Raw genomic sequence first — 20677 nt, 5'->3', positions numbered from 1 at the left:
TCTTTCAGGTTGAAGCCAGACCCCTGCCTGAAAGCAATAGGTTCTCAGCAATAGATGCAATATTAGAATCACCTGGGAACATCAGACGCCATCAACTCGAAACAAAAACAAGCCCAAAACACCATCATGCATTTCTAAGCTCCCAGTTCATGCCTACTGTACTGTCAGGGTTTCTCATATTTTCATGTTACACGAATCACCTGGGTCCCCTTAAATCACCTGGGTCTGATTTAGCAGGCCTCTTGAGTGGGGGTGGAGTTCCTGGTTCCAGCAGGCCCCAGATGACACTACTGTCATCTGTAAACCACACTTTGAGAGGCAAAGACAATCCGTCGGTAGGCCTTATTTACAGCAGTGCAAAATTTATGCCTTATCATTGACATTTCTAGGTGACATCTTTCCTAAAGCTACTAAGCTGAAATTTTCAGGTCTGGGAAGGAAAGCGCAGGGTGACAGTAAATAGGCAGTATGTGTCTATTTGCCAAATGTATCTTATACTGATTACAAGAGGAAAATCTGCTCAATGCAGGAAACACAGGAAAACAGAAAAGTATAATTTTTATTTTTGTATATATTTTATATTTTTAACATCTAAACGTCTAACTGGTATAGACCCACAAATTAGTGTATGTCTTTCCATGACTTTTTTGTTTTAAATGGTTTAATGTTGTTTATACTGTTTTATAGTCTGCTTTCTTCAAAATAGAACATGTTAATGATCGGTTAATCTTATGCAATAAACATTTTTATGGGTCAGATAAGTATTCTATTGTTTAGATCAGGGCAATATGAAGGCACAAGTTCAGGCAGTTTTGGGGGGTTCCCAAGACCCTCTCAAAGAGTCCATTATGTCAACACTATTTCATAATTACACTCTGACATTTCCTCTTTAATACCCTTCCAGAGTGCACAGTGGAGATTTTCAGAGACTGCAAGAGGTGATGATGCCCGCACTCTGACAACTAATGGAGTGTATACTTAGGATTTTTGTTCTTTAAACATTTCTCCCTTTTAATTTTTAGTATAGTAAATATTCGTAGAAATAACCCATACAAGCCACAGTTATTTGGGGCCTCAACCATTCTTAAGTGTAAAAGGATCCTGAGGCCAAAAAGTTTGAGAAATGCTGGTGTAGATAAACTAAGCAACCAACCATCACTATTGGAAAGTTAGGCTCTTCCCAACTAAATAAAGTTGCAGTCAACTTTCTGTCCTTTTTATTTTTTTAAGATTTTATTTATTCATGAGAGACACACAGAGAAAGGCAGAGATAAGGCAGAGGGAGAAGCAGGCTCGTGGCTGAGCAGGGAGCCTGATGTGGGGCTCAATCCCAGGACCTCAGGTTCACAACCTGAGCTGAAGGTAGACAGTCAACCACTGAGCCACCAAGGTGCCCCTGCAGTCACCTTTCTTAATTCTTATATTTAGCAGATTGATAGACCCCTAATAGTGGAAGGATGGTATCATCCTTTGTAGGTATCATACCTACACAGGTAACTGTGTTACCTACAGTTAAGCCTTATTTAAAGCTGCACAAAGTCAATACCTTATCATTGACATTTAAATTTTAAAATAAAAATTGTTAATTTTGTCAGGATTTGCACCTAAAAATCAAAAGAGGAAAATTATGCTTTTTATCTGTTCCAAATTAGCATTTATGTTAACCTAATAAAATATTAGAACACCAGTTACCTCACTGCCCAAATCTGTTGTGATGGAGGTATTCGCCACCGAGACATCAGAAGTTCAGAGCAGTGCGGTCCTCCTCCACCATCTGCTCAGTGTGAGAACATGAATGAGAAAATGGCTCTCGAGGGTATGTCATACTTTTAGGAAATACCATCTCAGGACTCTGGCTTCAAGTCCTAATTTAATTTCTACTATTGCTTTTGTTACTCTGCTTCCTCGAACAATTGCTAATGCTGGCTCTCAACACGTGTCTTTTGAGCCACATGTATTTTAAGTATTCTACTCAATTTTAGGATGAGCAAGGGGAGAGAGAGTACTAAAACAGATATGAAATGGCAGCCCAGGTGGCTCAGCGGTTTACCACTGCCTTCAGCCAGGGCCTGATCCTGGAGACCCAGGATCGAGTCCCACGTTGGGCTCCCTGCATGGAGCCTGCTTCTCCCTCTGCTTGTGTCTCTGCCTCTCTCTCTCTGTGTCTCTCATAAATAAGTAAATAAAATCTTAAAAAAATATATAACAGATACGAAAGAGTCAGGTCTTACTCATTCACTTGGATGCTAAGGAAAGCCTTCATGAGATGTTGATTCCTTTATGGACTTTGTCATGGAAAGAACTGGAGTCAAACTGGGCATTGGGATATATGCCTTAATGACTCCGTCTCTGTGACTAGGAGGCTGGTCACTCACTAAGCCCAAAGTATACTTTTGTTAAAAAAAACAAACAAACAAAAGTCAACTGAGTTTTAAAGATCTTACTGACTTTATTCAATGATTCAGGTTGAAGAACTGGGCAGTGTCTTTCTAGCACATAGAAAGGAGCTCAGAGTTGCTGTACAAAATGAAAGACTTCTAGTGGCAGAAGAGTGGGAACAAGGAAGTTATACTAGCAAAATGCAGATTGGCTGTGGGAAGGTCACTTTCCTTTAGAGGATGGCAGGAGTCTGTCGGGCACATTAGCTCACTCGTGGGATTAGGTAATTCCTGGTTGACTGGTTTAAGATTCCATTTCTGGGTGATGCCAAAACTGTAATTGTCTTGGTTTGGTGTCTCCATTTTGCACCCATTTTCTTGTTTTTAATATTGTGCAATCTACACGCAGTAAAAACTCTTCAGGTTGCTTTTATGAGAAAAAGGAAACCCATTTGTGGTAAAGGAAGAAGGTCACAGACTGTGTATGTACTACTTAGAGCTTGGTCACCGCCCATGGTGGAACCTTGGACACACTACTTTCTCTCCCACCTTCAGTGCCTTCCCTTATAAGATGGAGATAGTGGTACCTACACCATGGGATGAAAAGGGTCACACCGCTCTTCTTCCCCAAGCTCTATGCATGCCCTAGACCTCACCTAAAAATTGGCTTTCTCAGGGAGGTTCGGTCAGAATTCAGGACCCTCTCTCTGCTCCAAGACAGACTCCCCAATACTCCCTTTTAAAGTACTCATAACACTCGAACTCCTTTGAACTTTGTCTTTTTTCCACGGACTTGGCCTACATTGTTAACTTCTATGTCTCAAAGACCTAGACATTCATGAGGCTGCTTTTTTGAACATGTCAATAGAGGATGAGAATAACTTTGTTTCTGGGTAGAGAGTATATGCTCACCTACGGGATGGACTTTCATTCTGTAAAATAGGTCTCCACTCCCCTGTAAGATGGTTTTTTTCAAAGATAGACTGACCCTGACAAGTGCCAGATAACTCTGGATGAGCTCAGGCCTTTGTTCAGCCCTCCTAGGGCACCTCCTCTCCCCACCCTCCAATCCTATTTAAGTATCGAATAGGAAAGACACATATGGTGAGGATCAAGCCTTGGAAGAAACTATTTTGCTAATGAATTCTGAGTTTCTCCCAAGTTTGAAGGATTTTGGAACCAACTTTTTTTTGAAATAGCTTTGTTGCTGGGAGTGGGGGATCAACATTAAACTGAGGAAGACTCTTGTGGGATTGCCAGATCAAATTGAGATCTTCATGAGTATAGGTTCAAATAGTAAGAGTATTTGTGCTGGACTAGATGGTCATCCTTCAGGTGTCCAGAGGGTGGGGAGAGAAACCACCCTTTCCCCAGACAAGAAGAAGTCATAAGTCCTCACATGGAAAGGCTGTAAGCTACATGTGGACACATGGAAAGCTGAAGAGAAAGGCCATATGCTTATTATGGGTGTAGTCACTCCCTTTGCCTTCTCTAGAAGCTAAAGGCTCCAAATCATCAGCAAGAGTCTCCTAATGTCTGGACTTTCCATCAGGGTGACAATGCTGTGGACAATCGTTGTATCTGGGGTTGTGCCCAGTAAGACTGAGCAAGCGTGAGGATATTCAGGTGATATCACCAGAAGATGTGTCCAGACTAACTATTCTAGGTAGTTTAGGGTGGCAGAAAGTTCTCTGACCATTCTGGGAGATGTTTACCTTAGACCACATCTGGAGTGGAACAGCTCAGGGAGTCCGCTTGCTCTAAGTACAGTGGTTTACTTGGCAAGAGATAATTGATCCCTGGGTCAGAACTTAGTGGCCTCAAAAAAGGATGAAGGTTGAATGATGATCGTGGGTTATTGATGCAGTAAATGGCCACCTGCTTGTCCAAATAGGCTAATTTTCCTGCTGGTGTGTGTGTGTGTGTCCTATTAATAATAATTCTGGTTCTAGAACAAAAAGCAAATATTCCAAACTCCCTTTAAAAACTTTTGCTTTTCGGGGTAACCTGGGTGGCACAGTAGGTTTAGCATCCATCCGACTCTTGGTTTTGGCTCAAGTTATGATCTCAGAATTCTGAGATTGAGCCTTGTGACCAGCTCCACACTCAGCATGGAGTCTACTTAAATTTCTCTTCTCTCTCACCACACACCCACCCTAAAAAAAATCTTAAAAAAAAAAAAAAAGGCTTTTGGTTTTCTATGACATCATAAAAAGCTAAAATGTCTAAGAACCCCTATCCCCATTCTGGTCTTCTCTATTTTTCCCACCATATTTGCCTCCACCCTTTCATATGGATCCTCTGCCTCAGGATGCTCAGTGGCCTCTCTCTACAGACCTCTGTTAACTCTGTTTATGCAGTTAGCAGTCTTGTTTGATAGATTAATGTTTCTCATCCTTTCCCCAGGGAACATACTCCCCTTTGGTATATGATGTCAATGACACATTTAGGAGCAGGGTATTTCTCTTTTTGTCTTCTCATTCTATCCCAACATGGTACCTGATGTATATAGGAAGAATTCGGTAAACTTGTGTAGTGAGGAAAGCTGCTATCTCAGCAAATCAGGCTGGGGTTTTTTTCTGAACTTTGAGCATTAAAGCTGGTAGCCCTAGTTGTTTTAATCCTTTGTTTTAATGAGTTCTGTGGCTGTGGCTTATGAGCAGAACAACTTGTCCTCAGAGGTTTTGATGCTTTAATGATTAGCCTTGCTAATCAAAATTTCATTCTGCTCCAAATAAGAGAAAACCTTGCTCTAGGAGTTTAAACAGCAGGTGTGTGTCTCATGTATTACTGTGAGTCCTCAATACAGCGCTGCTCCTCCAGTTCACTGATGCTACTGAGGATCGATGTTCTTTTCAACTTTCTGCTCCACTGTTCTTGGTGTAGAGGCCTTCATCCTCATGTTTGTACCTCATGATTGCAAGAGGGCTGCTATATTTGTGGGGTCCATTATCAACATTTGAGGCAGGGAAAAGAAAGAAAAGAAGGTGAGGCTTAGAAAGCTGGGAAATTGGAGTATTTTGAACTTGGCACAATGGCCCCCTGAATAAAACTGGAGTTCTGCTAAAATGGAATGAGGAGCTAGATATTGGGCAAATAAATCACAATATTGATTTAAAAGACAAAATGTCTTAAATTTTTAATTTTTTGTCTTTTTGCCTTTTTTTTTTTTATTGGTCCTACCAATCTGACCCTTGCCAAGGCCCACTGTTCCTATGTATCCTGGCTTTGTAAACATTTGAACCATGTCTGTGTCCCAAGTGGTGACTGATTTCTTTCTCTTTTCTAAGCTCTACCTCATTTTCTCAGAAACCGAAGACATTTTGTTTGGGTCTCTTATTGATATTATATTCATCTTCCAATATTGCAGAGATGTGGGGAGCTCTGGCATATTTTTGGTGCTGGGTTGATTAACCTAGAGAAAACAAGGTTTGACAACCGTTCCTCTCTATTGCCATATTTTAGCTTACAGTCTGTGTGATTCTTGGTGATTTGAATCACAGAGGATCACTTAGCCTTTGGGGCTTACTTACTCTGCACTTACTCACAATGGGGAACATACTCCCCTTTGGTATATGATGCCAATGAAACATTTAGGAGCAGGGTATTTCTCTTTTTGGGTTAGCAGTGTCCCCCTATTGTGTAAAAGCCCTTGACTCCGTGGGATGAAGGGGATGTAGTATACTTTTGTTCTCAGGAGAAGGGATGCATTTCTGACCAAGCTAAGAAGGGACTTCTTTAATTTCTGTAGTCACCACAGTGTGCTGCCAGTCCTGTGAGGGGACAGAAAGGTCAGCATCAGTTCCCTCTTGTTAGCAGGATGGAGTGGGTACAGACTTGGGCATGGCTTGTAGCTGTATTTCCAGTACCGAATACTTGTCAATTAGATTGCAGCTGTCACTAGCCCTCAGAATGTCAAGTCTTTGAGGAAATAAAAACAGTGCAAGCTGCACATGCCCTTGGGTCAGATTTTTGGACCTCCACGAGCCATGGCATTTCCTGTAGTCCTGCTTCTTTCTCCCTTTTCTGCTTCTTTCTCTCATAGACTTCTAGGGGCTATGGAGTTATGGGGAACAGGGGAAGGGGACCAGGTGGGGGGACTCTAGTAGGCTCGAGAAGCATGCCCTATCCAAAGAGGGCCAGAGCCACATGCTGCTCACCTGGAATAGAGAGTCTCTGGTTACCAGATCTCCATTAAAAAAGGCAGAACTAGATTTTAGTGCAAAATCATCCAAATTTTAAATGTTTACAGCAGCTTATTCCCTCCCCTCCTTTTTAAAAAAAATTTTTTTTTTTTCCAAAATACCATGCGAAACAAAGATGTATGAGGACTCCCAGTTTGCCCTCCCTGGTCTATAGGAAGAAATGGGTAGCCTGGTTATAGATTCCCAAGGAGTGTTAAATGAGGATTCTTGTACCAGAAGAGGCTCTCCACCCCTCTATTCCCTCTCCATGTGAGTGGTGCCTGGAGAGTGTTTATCAGCTTGGAACAAATCAGAGTGGTGGTTCACAGGCTTGGTGAGAGGCGCAAAAGTGCTGGTAGCAGTTGATGACAGTGTTAAGAGGCAATTAGACTTCAATTAGCTGAACACTAGCCCCAGTGGGTACTCAAGGGTGTGTCCTGTGCCGCCTCTTTTTAGGAGGTCCACTCGGATACATTTGGTAAGGGAGTGGTGGTCAATGCCAAGTGGGTGTAACTGACTTCATGCCTGGATGCCCAGGAGGGAAGTGCTGCCACTCCACTCTTGTGGGCCCTCTTCTCCTGGGCAGTGGGTCCCCTTAGGAGGTTAGGGAGGGCTTAGCAGGAGCACAGGGTGTCCAGGAGGTGATGGAAGGACAAATGGAATCAGGAGGGGGCAAAGAGGCTACAAGGACCTCTGAAGAAGAAAGTGAGGGGAATTAGAGGTAGAAAGTAGAGGGACTGACAAGTCATAATTTTTAGGAACTACTCTAGCATCTGCAAATGCTCATGACTTAGCATCTGGTTTGTTTTTCAAAAATTAGAATATGTCTTAAGTGCCCAAATATAGCAAAATGGTTAAATAAATTATGGTACACCTATATAATTGAAGAATATGCAACTATTAAAAATGAGGTTTGTGAAACAGACTTCTTAGTAACGTGAACAAACGCTTATGCAAGTGGGAAGGAGAGAAGGTGGCTCCATGTGGCAGGGCACTTCAACTGTGCATAGTACGGACACACACAGGGCAATTGCTGTGGGAGAGCGTGCCAGAAGCTCATTCTGTAACTCTGCATTAGACATTAGTCACAGGCTTGACAAAGCCTGCATTTTATAGAGTAAGGGACTGTCAGATCCAGTTATAGACACTCATGTACAGGTAACATCTTTTCCTCGGATGCTTTTCTTAGGTCACTGCACATCTTGCTCCCACTTCTCATGGTTCAGGGGAAGGCACCGCACCTCACAGTTACCCTGATAGGAGAACAAGAGGTCAAGAGGTAGGAAGCAGGATTTAACTGGTACTATGTGATATGATGAAGCTTGATGGTCACTCCGCTGTCTCACTTCCTCTAACTTCTGGGCACTGGGGTTGAGTGGTGTGGGTTAAGAGTGCAAAATGAGTCATTAACACCTCCTCCCTTACTTTCCTTACCTGCAAGAAAAAGGAAATTATTGCAGAAAAGGCATGGTGGGGGAGTGGGTTGCATTCTAGAACCTTAAAAAAAGGAAGGTGGGGTGAAGGAATTGTATACGGATAGTTGGCCCCAGCTGAAATTAGGGACTATTTTGGATTCCTTCAGAGATGGGTCTGAAATCAAAGGTACTCTGGGTAATATTTCCTCCCCATTGTCCACCCAGATTAGGGCAGCTCTTTATCTTCTAGTGTTGGGTTGCAACCTATATGCCTTTTTATTATCTTAGAGTATGATTTAACCTTTCCCTCATCCTTAAGTTCAGTGTAGTTATAGGTATTCAACTGATGTGTCTATGGGGATGGGACAGAGGACCAAGAAGCTGAGTGGAATATCTCAAGTGGGATAGTCCCACTGGAAAAGAAGACAAGGTCAAAAGCTGGCTTTCTCTGGTCTTGGTGCTGGGGGTGATGCTGACCTTGGAAGAGTCTTGTGAAATGTCCTAAAAAGGAGAAGGGGTTTTTCATTTGAGTGCATGGACTCTGTGAGGACAGGGATGAAGCCAGCTTCCCTACAGACTTGGCTCTATTTATATGGCAGTCCTTTAAAAATGAGCAAAAACACTATTTTAGTAAAAGGGAGGCCTACTTTAGATATAGCTATAAAATTCAAAGTGAGCATTCACAGAGGAATTTATTTTTTGACAGTAATCTGAAGGTACAGGCAGAGTTTCAAGATTCTTCAGGATTCCTGGGAATAAATAAATAACAAAGTAATTATTGCAATAGTAAGTAATGTCTCTCAATTATATGTGAAACTAGATAACACATATTTTTAAAAGATCTATTACATTTAAAGGTCATACACTTAGAAGTCTCTATTAAGGCTTAAAAATTTTTTTTTTATTTTAACAGAAACCTAATAAAGATTTAAAATTATTTCCTTAAAAAAAAAAAATCCCAAACCCGAAACTAACAGGTTTCAAACTATGACAGGATTAGGCTTTTACACTTCCTTGATGAAGATAAACAAATGTAGCTAAATTTCTGAAACTCTAATCCTGAAACAAAATTCTCTATATATGTGACCGACACCAACTAAAAATTAAGCTCCATACACCACCTGAATGTGGTTTTAACTCTATTAGGCTAAACAGAGTAAAATGAAATTGCACACATCCTTACCAGCAAAACCACAGATCTTTGAGCCATTTCCATGCTTTAGCCACCTTGCTTGCTCCAATTTTTACTCCTTGAAAGCTGCACTGATAATGCTGGGGGCCAGAGAAACCAGCGAAACTGCTTGTTGAGAGTAGGACACTGCTCATAACATCATCTTGATCCTCCATTTTGCTCAGTAAGTGGGGGGCTCTACATCTCTCTTCAGATAAATGTGACATCAGTAGAAAAGTCAGGGATTGAGAGAACAAATGTCAGGAGAACCATAGGCATCAGTATATAAATGAATTATGGGAATATTAAGTTTCTATTTATCTCGTATTACAAATAGGTATATACTATCTAGTTTTGAAATGTTGTTAGATTAAAATGTCTGTGGCCACAGTAAAAAATTTTGGTAAAAAGTTTTGGTTTGTTTTCTAGGAAGAAACAAAGTGAGAAAAAGGAAATAATGAATTTTTAGAAAGTCCACTAAGAAGAAAATAAATTAGTTAAATTTTGAAAAGGAACATAAATTCCATGCAAGGCTCACTTTTTTCCTTCAAAAATTGTAGCCAACCATTCATGATATAGAAGAAACAGCTTACCCTTGGAAACCTCCAACATAAAGGGTCTGCTTGTCTAGTCAAGCATAATGATAAATAGGCCATCACAAATGGATTCTATCAGGTTTCAGAGTACAGCTACCAAAAGCCTTCATGTAAAACACACAGCGTTTATATTTAAGAAAAAGACATACATGAACAGGTATGTATATAAATATATATATACACACACACACACTGATAAGGTGGGCAGTATTGAAAATGGTAAGATGGACTGTTTTGTTTCTATGTTGAGGAAAACTCATAGTATCACAGATCTATTTATATTGACTTAGTATATTAATAAAAGCTGAGATTGTTGAACTACTGTTGTTCACACTTGATAGGTCTGAACAGGGAGAGGAAGTACTGTAGTGGAGACCTACATCCAAGGCCTACTTTGTAGACCTGGCAGTTATAGTTTCAGGGGGAGGAAGAAGGGTTATGCATTCTGCATTGAGAATAACTGGGTGCTCCTCAAACTATTAGACACTAGACAAGATAATAAACAATATCTCCCATTTGGCTGTTCTTTGAATTCCTTTAGCTAAGAATCCTCCAGGGGGAAGAGAGGATAGGCCATAAGATGTCACAGGTATCACAGGTCCATCCAATCTTACCTTCAACCTCTAGAAGTCTCAGTTACCACAAAAAACCTGGGAAATGGGATTATTAAACTCATCATATTGATGAGAAAACAGGCCCAGAGAGTTTAAGTTACTCTATCATGGTCACACAGCCAGTACAAAACAGAACCAGGATGTTACTACAGATCATACAGTATTTAAAGACCTTATTCTTTTCACTAATCACAGTTAAAATTGTTCTCACATTTGTCAGATATACCTATAAAACATCTATCTATGAAGCTACATGGCATATAATTTTGCATTGTATGTATGCAAATTAAGAAAGCACATCTGTGAAAAAAAAAATAACCCTCAATTTTCCTGGTTACAGCTATGAGGATTCATCCCAAATATCATTAAGTACTCTTTAATAGACACTTGCATAATTCAAATATTATGGCTTCCTAGAATTAAGACTTTTAAGCTTACTGATTCTATTTTTATTTAACATTTTATTTATTTATTCATGAGAGACACACAAAGAGAGAGGCAGAGACCTAGGCAGATGGAGAAGCAGGCTCCCTGCAGGGAGCTGGACGTGGGACTTGATCCCAGGTCTCCAGGATCACACTCGGGGCTTAAGGCAGGGCTAAACCGCTGAGCCACCTGGGCTGCCCAAGCTTACTGATTCTATTAACAGCTGAATACAAAGGGAGAATACTTACCTATGTAATGGACATCTTCATCCCTTATATTCAGCAGAATTAAATGATAAGCTTTCTAATGATACCAAAGAGCATTTCTTTTTGAAATCTTCACATGCAGGGTTTCTCAGAACACTTCCCACAAATGGTTATATCTAAGAGCTGCATTTTGTTCCATCTAAGACAAAATCACTTTAGAGCTAAAAAATTTTGTCTAGATCTCTATGGTTATCAGGTAATATACACAAGCCATGTTGTATCAAGTTGAAAACACTGGATTATGAGCCAGCATTTAATTGATTAATTTTGCTTTGAGCACAATGAGATTACAGTCTGTGGGGTGGTTAGCAAGATCCCAAGGAGTGAATGGGCTTCCTTCTTAGAAGGGAGGGAAGGCATTTTAGTGCACTTCACTCAGACATCTTTCTCCCAATTCCTGGCCTTTTTGCTTTTCAGCTATGCTATAATCCTGACAAACAGTGATAATTAAAGCTATGCTGTGAGGTTCCTCCCACTCTCCCTCAGAATACATTCTTAGTGGGTAGCAAACTAACTTAAAGGTGGCCTCTAGAACTCATATCAAGTAGTCGGATATTTAGTATTGTTTGTAGACTCCCACCTCCTGCAATGCAGAACAGCACATCACCTAGTTTGGTGGGCCTCTGTCATAAGGGCATAGCCTTCTGGTCTCTCTGCAAAAAAAAAAAAAAGGTGATTAGAAATGCACTTTGTTTTGTTGGAGATGGGAATTCCTAGCATATCAATTGATTGCTGGTAGCTGGCCCAGATGATGGTTTCTCTGAACTCTATAATTTTTGGATGCCTCTGTTCTGTTTTCTATATGATGCTTTTCTTTTTTCTTTTTCTTTTTTTTTAAAGATTTATTTATTCATGAGAGACACACACAGAGAGAGAGAGAGGCAGAGACACAGGCAGAGAGAGAAGCAGGCTCCATGCAGGGAGCCTGACGTGGGACTTGATTCCAGGACCCCAGGATCAGGCCCTGGACTGAAGGTGGCGCTAAACTGCTGAGCCACCCGGGCTGCCCTATATGATGCTTTTCAATAAGGACTGATCCTATTGAAAAGATTCTCTGAAGCCAGACAAATATCTAAATGTCATTTCTCTACCAATCTATCTGGAATTACTTTAGGGGATCTGGAAGTTTATAAAATCGGGAATTCATCAACAAATACTTACTGAGCATCAACAATGAGCAATCACTGTTCTAGGAGCTGGAAACAGAAGTGAAATATACAAACAAACCAAATGATGCCATTACAGTTTGATATACTATTTATTTATTTAGTTAATAATATGGACAGCCTATTCAACATTACAGATGTTTTTCAAAACCTATAATAAAATATAGTCCACTATCCAGCCCAGAAGAAGATAGTAAACAATACCATTCTTACAGTAAGTGTAGCATAAGCATTCAAAATAATAGTCCCTTTCCTGGACATCAAAGGGAATAATCAGTCAGTTTCTTTACCTCCACTGAGGTTTTAATTTTCTTGAATTATACCTGTTTCAGAGTCAAAAGTCCAACTTCAGTCACCCCATAGATATGTGCAGTATCTCCCACTGGAGAGGAAAGAGCTCTTGTCACCCTGGGCAGCCCATTCTACTGCCCTACAGCCCTTCCATAATGGAGCCCATCACACCTTTCAGCCAGTATTTGTCAAGCTTGTGCATGGGGACAAGACAGGGTATGTCACAGGGATCTTTTGGTTAATTTACAAAGATTGTGTTTCAAAGTTCTAAAAACCCATTTGGTGGTGGTAGTGGCAGTGAAGAGTACACTATATTTCGCCAAGAGGGTCTTCTCATCTCTTGAGTCTTGGCGTTGTCACTTTTTTCTGATAGTTGTGAGATCTAGTGCAATTCTCTGTGGCAAGTGGAGGTGGGAAACTCTAACAGCTACTGGTATGAGGCCATCTGCAGAATGAACTAGACTGACAACTATGGCTTTTATAACCTGCTTCCTTTCTTTAGTATAGACAAACTTCTTTCTTAATCTTTTTTTTCTATGTCCTGCTAGTTCTAATATAAGATTTAAAAGGACTAGGACAGAGGAAACTTCTGATGAAAAAGTGCCACAAAAAAACAAAAAAACCCACAACAAAACCTCTACAACCCACCTTCCAATGAACTATACTCAATTTCTCAGTTGAAAACAAATGCCAAGTGAACATTAAAGACAAGTGTTGGACAATGCTGATGTCAAAATGTACATATATCAGATTCTAAAATATAGGCCAAAAAACCCCCCAAAATATGTACTTAGTGTAACACAGATTCTTCAACCCTTTAGTTTCATGCTGAAAAACACAAATATTTTCAATGTTAAGCTACGGATGACAGCGAATTAAATAAAAATTAAAAAACCACAAGGAAGCCTTGCCAAGTTTGTGGCAATTTCAGGAGTCTACATAGTTAGGAAGAAGGAGAAACCATAGGGTAAAGAGTGAGAGCATTGGATTTTATTTAACTCTAGGTACCATGGGTTTGACATTAGTAGGTAAGACTAATGAATGAGCAGCCATACAGTTTTTTGGTCACTGTGCTTCCCAAGCACCAAAAAATGGAGCTATTTTTACTATTCAATTCCATCTTTAAAAGCTAGACAGATCCTGCTGCATTCTTGTTTGTTTCTAATTTACCAGTACATTATTATGTAGTTTTACCAAGTGTGAGGAGCAAGTCATTATGTAGTACCAAGTTTACATCATCATAGGACTACAACATGCACATTCTACTTAATGTAGCTCAAGCAACAGGAATACAAGAGAACAGTTATGGGTGGAGACTTGTTTTTGACAAATTCATGTTTACACTAACTATGGGTTTAGAAATCTTATTGGGCAGGTACCTACAGCAGTTCTTCAATTGGTACTGGAACATTACACGCATGCACAAGTGATATGGAAGAAGATGGAGGACAAAGGGGAAATCAGAGCTGGGATGATGCCATGTATCAGGGAGGGGCAGTTCTCAGCTGTCCACAGTAAGTCTCTGCTCTGTGAGAGAGGCCTGTTGGGCAACACTTTTGTTCTCATGACTGCGAAGTTTGGATACAACATCTAAAAAGGCCAAATCCTGTACTTCCTTGTGTAGAGATTCTGGAAGACAAAAACCAAGATAACAGATAATGCATCTGTTAAATTGTTCTAATGTTACTATACAATCTATCATACACCTAAATCTTACTATACAATACATATACCCAAAATGTTTACTTGGATGATACCAAGTTATAAAACTAGGAACAATTCTATAGTAGCCTAGAAATGTCTTCATTAGAGATGTATCAAGGGAACTTTACTTGCCATATTTATAGACAGACAAATGTCAAGTTGTACAGTCTAAGTTTGATTAGAGTCATGAGTTATAATGAAACACAGGTCTTTGTATAATCTCAAGTTTCAGTTATATACTCCTTGACCCTATCATCAGTTCAAATATGAAGTCCAATGACTTACAAAAAAAATCTTAGAAATTTTAGATCAGTTTCAAATTAATTTTCTGGTAAATGAAAAGGTTATACTTCATATCCCTTCAACAAATTTCTGCGACAATAGCTTTTCCTTTTAGATTTCTGATCTTCCTCCTTCTGGCTTTCTTGCTCTTTTTAACCTCAATTACAGGAAAATAAAAGACTCTCAAGACTTAGAGACTGTTAGATGAGAAAACTGACATCTAATAAGCTTAATGCAATCAGCATTCCTCAAACTGATATATTTAGTAAGTTGGTAAGGTCTAAAACTAGACATAATGTTTTGAGTAGAAACAGAAAAATGCATCCTAAAACTCAGATGGAAGCTGAAGAGTCTGAATATTCAAAACAATCTCAAAAATGAACAAAGTTGGAGGTCTCAAACTTTCTAATTTCAAAATCTACTCTAAAGCTTAACAATCAAAACAGTGTTGTGCTGAAATAAAGACAGAGCTATAGATCAAGAAATAAAACAGCCCCATATATACAGTCAAAATATTTTTGACAAAGATGTCAAGACCATATGGGACACCTGGGTGGCTCAGCAGTGAGCGTCTGCCTTCATTCAGCTCAGGGCATGATCTGGCCCCAGGATGGAGTCCACATTGGGCTCCCCACAGGATGCCTGCTTCTCCCTTCGCCTGTGTTTCTGCCTTTCTCTCTGTGTCTCTCATGAATAAATAAAATCTTAAAAAAAAAAAAAAAAAAAAGATGTCAAGACCATTCAATAAGGAAAGGACATTTTTTTCAGCAAATGGTGCTGGTGAAACAGGAGAGCCATAAGCCCCCTTTTTTTTAATTTTTTTTTTTAAATTTTATTTATTTATGATAGGCACACAGTGAGAGAGAGAGAGGCAGAGACATAGGCAGAGGGAGAAGCAGGCTCCATGCACCAGAAGCCCGACATGGGATTCAATCCCAGGTCTCCAGGACCATGCCCTGGGCCAAAGGCAGGCGCTAAACCGCTGCACCACCCAGGGATCCCCCATAAGCCCTTATATACAAAAATTAAGAGCTAAAACTCTAAGACTCTTAAAAGGAAAAACTTAATGACATTGGATTTAGCAATGATATCTTGGATATGTATCAAAAACACAGGTAACAAAAGGAGAAAGAGAGATATTGGACTTCATAAAAATTAGAAACTTCTGGGTACCAAAGGATACTATCAATAGATTGGAAAGGCAACCCACAGAATGGGAGAAAATAAATGCAAATCATATATCTATTAAGGGATTAATATCCCAAAAATATAAACCTTTTCAACTCAACAAAAGAATAACCTGATTAAAGTATGGGCTAAGGACTTGAATATGCATTCCCCAAAGAACCTACATAAGTGGGCAACAAACACACGAAAAGCTCCCCAACATCACTAACCATTAGGGAAATGGAAATCAAAAGCAAAATAAGATAACACCTCATACTCATTAGGATGGCTATTATAGAAAAAAAAAAAAAGGATTTAGAGAAATTGGAACCCATGTGCATTGCTGGTAGGAATGTAATATGGTGTAACCACTGTGGAAAACAGTATGGAGATTCCTCAAAAAATTAAATATAACCATTACTGTATGATAGAGCAATTTCACTTCTGTGTATATACCCAAAGTGACTAAAAGCAGGGACTGAAAAAATACTGTGTACCCATATTTTCATAGTGGTATTATTTATAATAACCCAAAGGTCCATTGATAAATGAATGGATAAACAAAATGTGATATATACATACAATGAGACTTAAGAAGGAATGCAATTTTGATGCAGGCTAAAACATGGATGAGCCCTGCAGACATTATGGTAATGAAATAAGACACAAAAAAAGAATATTGTGTGATTCCACTTATATGTGGTACCTAGAGTAGTTAAATTTATAGAGACAGAAAATAGAATATTGGTTGCCAAAAGCTAGGAGAATGGGTGATTGGGGAGTTATTTTTTAAAGGGTACCGAGTTTCAGTTTGGGAAGAAAGAAAGGTGGTGATGGTTGTACAGCAATGTAAATGTACTACTCTGCCACTGAACTGTACATTTAAAAACGGTTATAAAAAATGAAATAAATAAATATGGTTACAATGGTAAATTTTATCTATATTTTATATTTAAAAATGCCTCAATAACAGTCTTAGCAAGGAAACAAGACATAAAGAAGCTGCAAATGGGAATTTTAGAACTCAAAACTATAGTACTTGAAATAAAAATGTAGTGTATAGGCTCAACAGCAGAATGGAGGGGACCTAAGAAATCAGTGAGCTTTAAGACAAAACAATAGGAATCACCCAATTTGAACGAGAGAGAAAATCTGAAAAAAATGAACAAAACCTCAGAAGCCTGTGGGATATAACTAAAGATCTCACATCCATGCCATTAGAGACCTGAAAAGAGAGGAGAAATAGGGCAGGGCTGGAAATGTACCTGAAAATTTTTTTCCAAATTTAGCAAAAGAAATAACCTACATACTCAAGAAGGTGAACATACTTGAAACAGGATAAACCCAAAGAAGTCCATGCCAAGACACATGACAGTCAAGCTTGAAAAATTAAGAAGAAAAATCTTGAAATGACACTTTACCAACAAGGGGAAAAAATAGGAATACTGGATTTCTCTTAAGAAACCATGGAATTCCAAAAGAAAGTGGCACATTTTCCAACTGTTGAAAGAAAAGAACTACTGTCAACCCAGAATTCTATACCCAGAGAAAATATTTTTCACAAATGAAGGGGAAGCCTGGATATTCTAAAATAACATAAAACAATTTGTCACTAGCAGACCCTAACCAAAAACGTGGCTAAAGTTCTCTAAACAGAAAGGGAGTATTTGAAAAAAGGAATCTTGGAATATCAGGAAGGAAGAACAACACATACAGCAAAGGTGGTAGATAGATAAATATAGACTTTCCTTCTTTCAAGTTTTCTGTATTATGATTGATGGCTGAAAACAAAAATTGTAAATATGTCTAATATGTTTCTAAATGTATATAGAGGAAATATCTGAGATAAATTACAAATGAGGGAGGATAGTGGGAATAATTGCCCAAGCAATCAACAAGAAGTCAGGAATGAGAAACAGAAAATTAAAAAATGAAACTGCAGACTTAAGCCGTAACATCAGGCATTATATTAAATGTAAATGGTCTAAAGACACCAATTAAAAGAGATTGACAAAGTGGATTAAAGTACATGACCTAACAAGTGCTCTCTACATTTTAAGTATAATGATAAAGTAGACTGAAACTAAGAGTGGGTGAAGATCCTAAGAATGTTTAAAAGAAAGTAGAGGGATCCCGGAGTGGCTTGGCAGTTTAGCACCTGCCTTCAGCCTGGGGCATGATCCTGGAGTCCTGGGATCGAGTCCCACGTTGAGCTCTCTGCATGGAGCCTGCTTCTCCCTCTGCCTGTGTCTCTGCCTCTCTCTCTCTGTCTCTCATGAATAAATAAATAAAATCTTTAAAAAAATAAAAATAAAAGAAAGTAGAAGCAGCTATATTTATATCAAATAGAGTTCAGAGGGAAAAAAATTATCAGAACAGAGAGGAACATTACATAATGATAGGTCAATCCCCCAGGAAGACAATAGCAATCCTAAGGGTGTATGTATCTACCAGAAGACCTGCAAATATGTGAAGTAAAAACTGACAGAACTAAAAGGAGAAACAGACAATTGCACCATTATTGTTGGAGACTTCAACACCTCTGTCTCAACAACTGACAAAACAATTAGTCAGAATATCAATATATTCTGTTTGCTAAGAATATAGCAAACTCAATTCCACTACCAACAACCAAAAGAATCTAAGTGACATTTAAAGAACACTCCACCCAATGACAATAGAATACACATTCTTTTCAGTATCCATGGAACATATACCAGAATATGCCAATGATTTCTTGAACAAATTCCTTAGCTAAATTCATGATACACAAAATGAGAACTTGTTCTTTGTATAAAATATTTTGGAGTCAATGAGATTTACATGTATTATTTTTTTTAACATTGATTTTTGCCTATTTGCTACATGATACTATTTAAGATTTTTTAGTTTTATTTTAGAGATAGAGAGTGTGTGCAAGCAGGGGCAGGGAGAAAGAGAATCTCAAGCAGACTCTGTGCAGAGCATGGAGCCTAATGCAGGGCTCAATCTTACCACCTGGAGATCATGAACCAAGCCAAAATCAAGAGTTGAGTGCTCAACTGACTGAGCCCCCCCAGGTGTCCCATGATACTTTTATTAGTATAGTGAGAATCTTTCGGGAATATTTGTAAGTAAAAGTAATCCTATATACTCCATAATTTCTAATGCTTTTAAAACCCACAGCCACCATTTACTACTATTTTAAGATTTTATTTATTTGAAAGAGAGAGCAGAGGCAGATGGAGAGAGAGGGGGGCAGGCAGCCTTCCCACTGAGCAAGGAGCCCAGTGCAGGGCTCAATTCCAGAATCCTGGAATCATGACCCAAACCAAAGGCAGCAGTTTAACCAACTGAGCCACCCAGGTGCCCCCATTTACTATTATTTTATATTTAACATCAACCATATGTTGATAGACCTCAAATGATAGAAGAAATACTTACCAGATCCCATGAGAGCACAAATCAGGACCATGGAATTATATTTGATTTCAGGAGCACTTCTTTCATCTTCCAGCAGTCTGTGTAAAATCTGTACAAGTTTAGCACTTTCTAGATCTTTCTCAGCTGTGCCTAGAATAGGAAACAAAGTATCAGTTGTGTCTGTTTATAAGCCCAGTGCAATGTGGCTAAACACTGATTCCTTTTCTAGAAACTGACCATATAAAACTCTCCAAAAGGGACTGATATATAACGATGACTTTGAGATAGAATATTAAATTCAGACCTTGTTAAAAAAAAAAAAAGTAGAGTTAAATTTCAGCAGATATTTAGTTTAAGCTTAAAGGGAATATTTTAATATTAACCAGGCAATTAAAAAGTCTTTATTATGAAAAATGTTAAACATATACAAAAGCAGAAAAGATTATATAATGATACACTATTTACTAATATCTTCAAAAACTATGGCCAATCTTGTTTCATCTATCTCTACTTTCATTCACCTACTCTCACCCATCCCAAATTATTTTGGAGCAAACTGTAAAAATGACAGTTTCTTCCATATGTATTTCAGTATGTATCTTTAAAAGATGAAGACTCTTAATGCAATTCCTGTTGAATTCCCAGAGGATTTTCTGTAGAAAACCTTTAAGTTTATAGTAAAGTTTATATGGAAAGCCACAGGCCCTAGAGCGGGTAAATAATCTTGATAAAAAAAGAAATAAAGTAGGAGGAATTCTTCTACCTGATGTTAAGCTTAAGCTCACTACATAGCACAGTTATCAAGAGAGTGTGGTACTGGTAGAGACAGAGAACCCCAGAAATAGACCCACACATATATGTTCAAATGATTTTTTAAAAAGATTTTATTTATTCACGAAAGACATAGAAAGAGAGGCAGAGACACAGGCAGAGGGAGGAGAAGCAGCCTCCATGCAAAGAGCCTGATGTGGGACTCGATCCTGGGAATCCAGGATCAGGCCTTGAGCCAAAGGCAGACGCTCAACTGCTGAGCCACCCAGGTGTCCCAAGTTCAAACGATTTTTGATAAAGGTACAAAATCAATTCAATGCAGGAAAGATAGCCTCTTCAACAAACAGTACTGGCATTTCCTCAGACAAAAGAAAAGAATATAGAAAAGAAAATAAAGCAGAAGGAAGCAGGAAGAAAGAAGAAAGAAAGAAAAAAAAAGAAAGAAAGAAAGAAAGGAAGGAAGAAAGAAAGAAAGAAAGAGAAAGAAAAGAAAAAAAGAAAGAAAGAAAGAAAGAAAGAAAGAAAGAAAGAAAGAAAGAAAGAAAGAAAAGTTGCCCTAAATCACACACTTTACACAGATTTTAATTCAAAGTGGATTATCCACTTAAATGTAAACTATAAAGCTTCTAGAATATATGAAGAATTTCCAACTTAATAGTTAAAAAATTAGAAAATGAGCAAAAAAATCCATAGGTATTTCACCAAAGAATATATACAGATGGCAAATAATGATGAACATCTTTTCATATGCTTTTCATATGCTCTAATTTTTCCATTAGAAAACTGGAAAAACCATAATGAGATATGCCTACACAGCTATCAGAGTGGCTAAAATTCAAAACAG

At 38.7% G+C, this 20677-nt stretch overlaps 1 protein-coding gene across 20 annotated transcripts in view; it reads right to left on the bottom strand.

The window, feature by feature from the left end:
• Positions 1-2425: 2425 nt before the first annotated feature.
• The window catches only part of RAP1GDS1 (Rap1 GTPase-GDP dissociation stimulator 1), a 164653-nt gene continuing 146401 nt past the window's right edge, over positions 2426-20677 (bottom strand). For 8 of the 20 annotated variants that reach the window (XR_012023354.1, XR_012023362.1, XR_012023363.1 and 5 more), the window contains 5 exons: positions 19084-19212; positions 13891-14136; positions 11631-11703; positions 9161-9356; positions 8651-8726 (listed from right to left, as the gene is read on the bottom strand). Coding sequence is in view for 6 of the 20 variants with exons in the window: in XM_072810539.1 (XP_072666640.1) it covers positions 14009-14136; positions 19084-19212 (257 nt within the window). In the remaining 14 variants the exon portion in view is untranslated. Of the gene's footprint in view, positions 7816-8650; positions 8727-9160; positions 9357-11032; positions 11190-11630; positions 11704-12211; positions 12247-12289; positions 14137-19083; positions 19213-20677 lie in introns of those variants that run through there. The other 12 variants (XM_072810539.1, XM_072810542.1, XM_072810540.1 and 9 more) reach the window with 7 other exon arrangements.

The sequence above is a fragment of the Canis lupus genome, chromosome 33 (genome assembly GCF_048164855.1).
Source record: "Canis lupus baileyi chromosome 33, mCanLup2.hap1, whole genome shotgun sequence".
In the NCBI taxonomy this organism is placed as follows: domain Eukaryota; kingdom Metazoa; phylum Chordata; class Mammalia; order Carnivora; family Canidae; genus Canis; species Canis lupus.
Note: the sequence above shows the minus strand (reverse complement) of the source record. Positions and strands in the feature narration are given on the sequence as shown.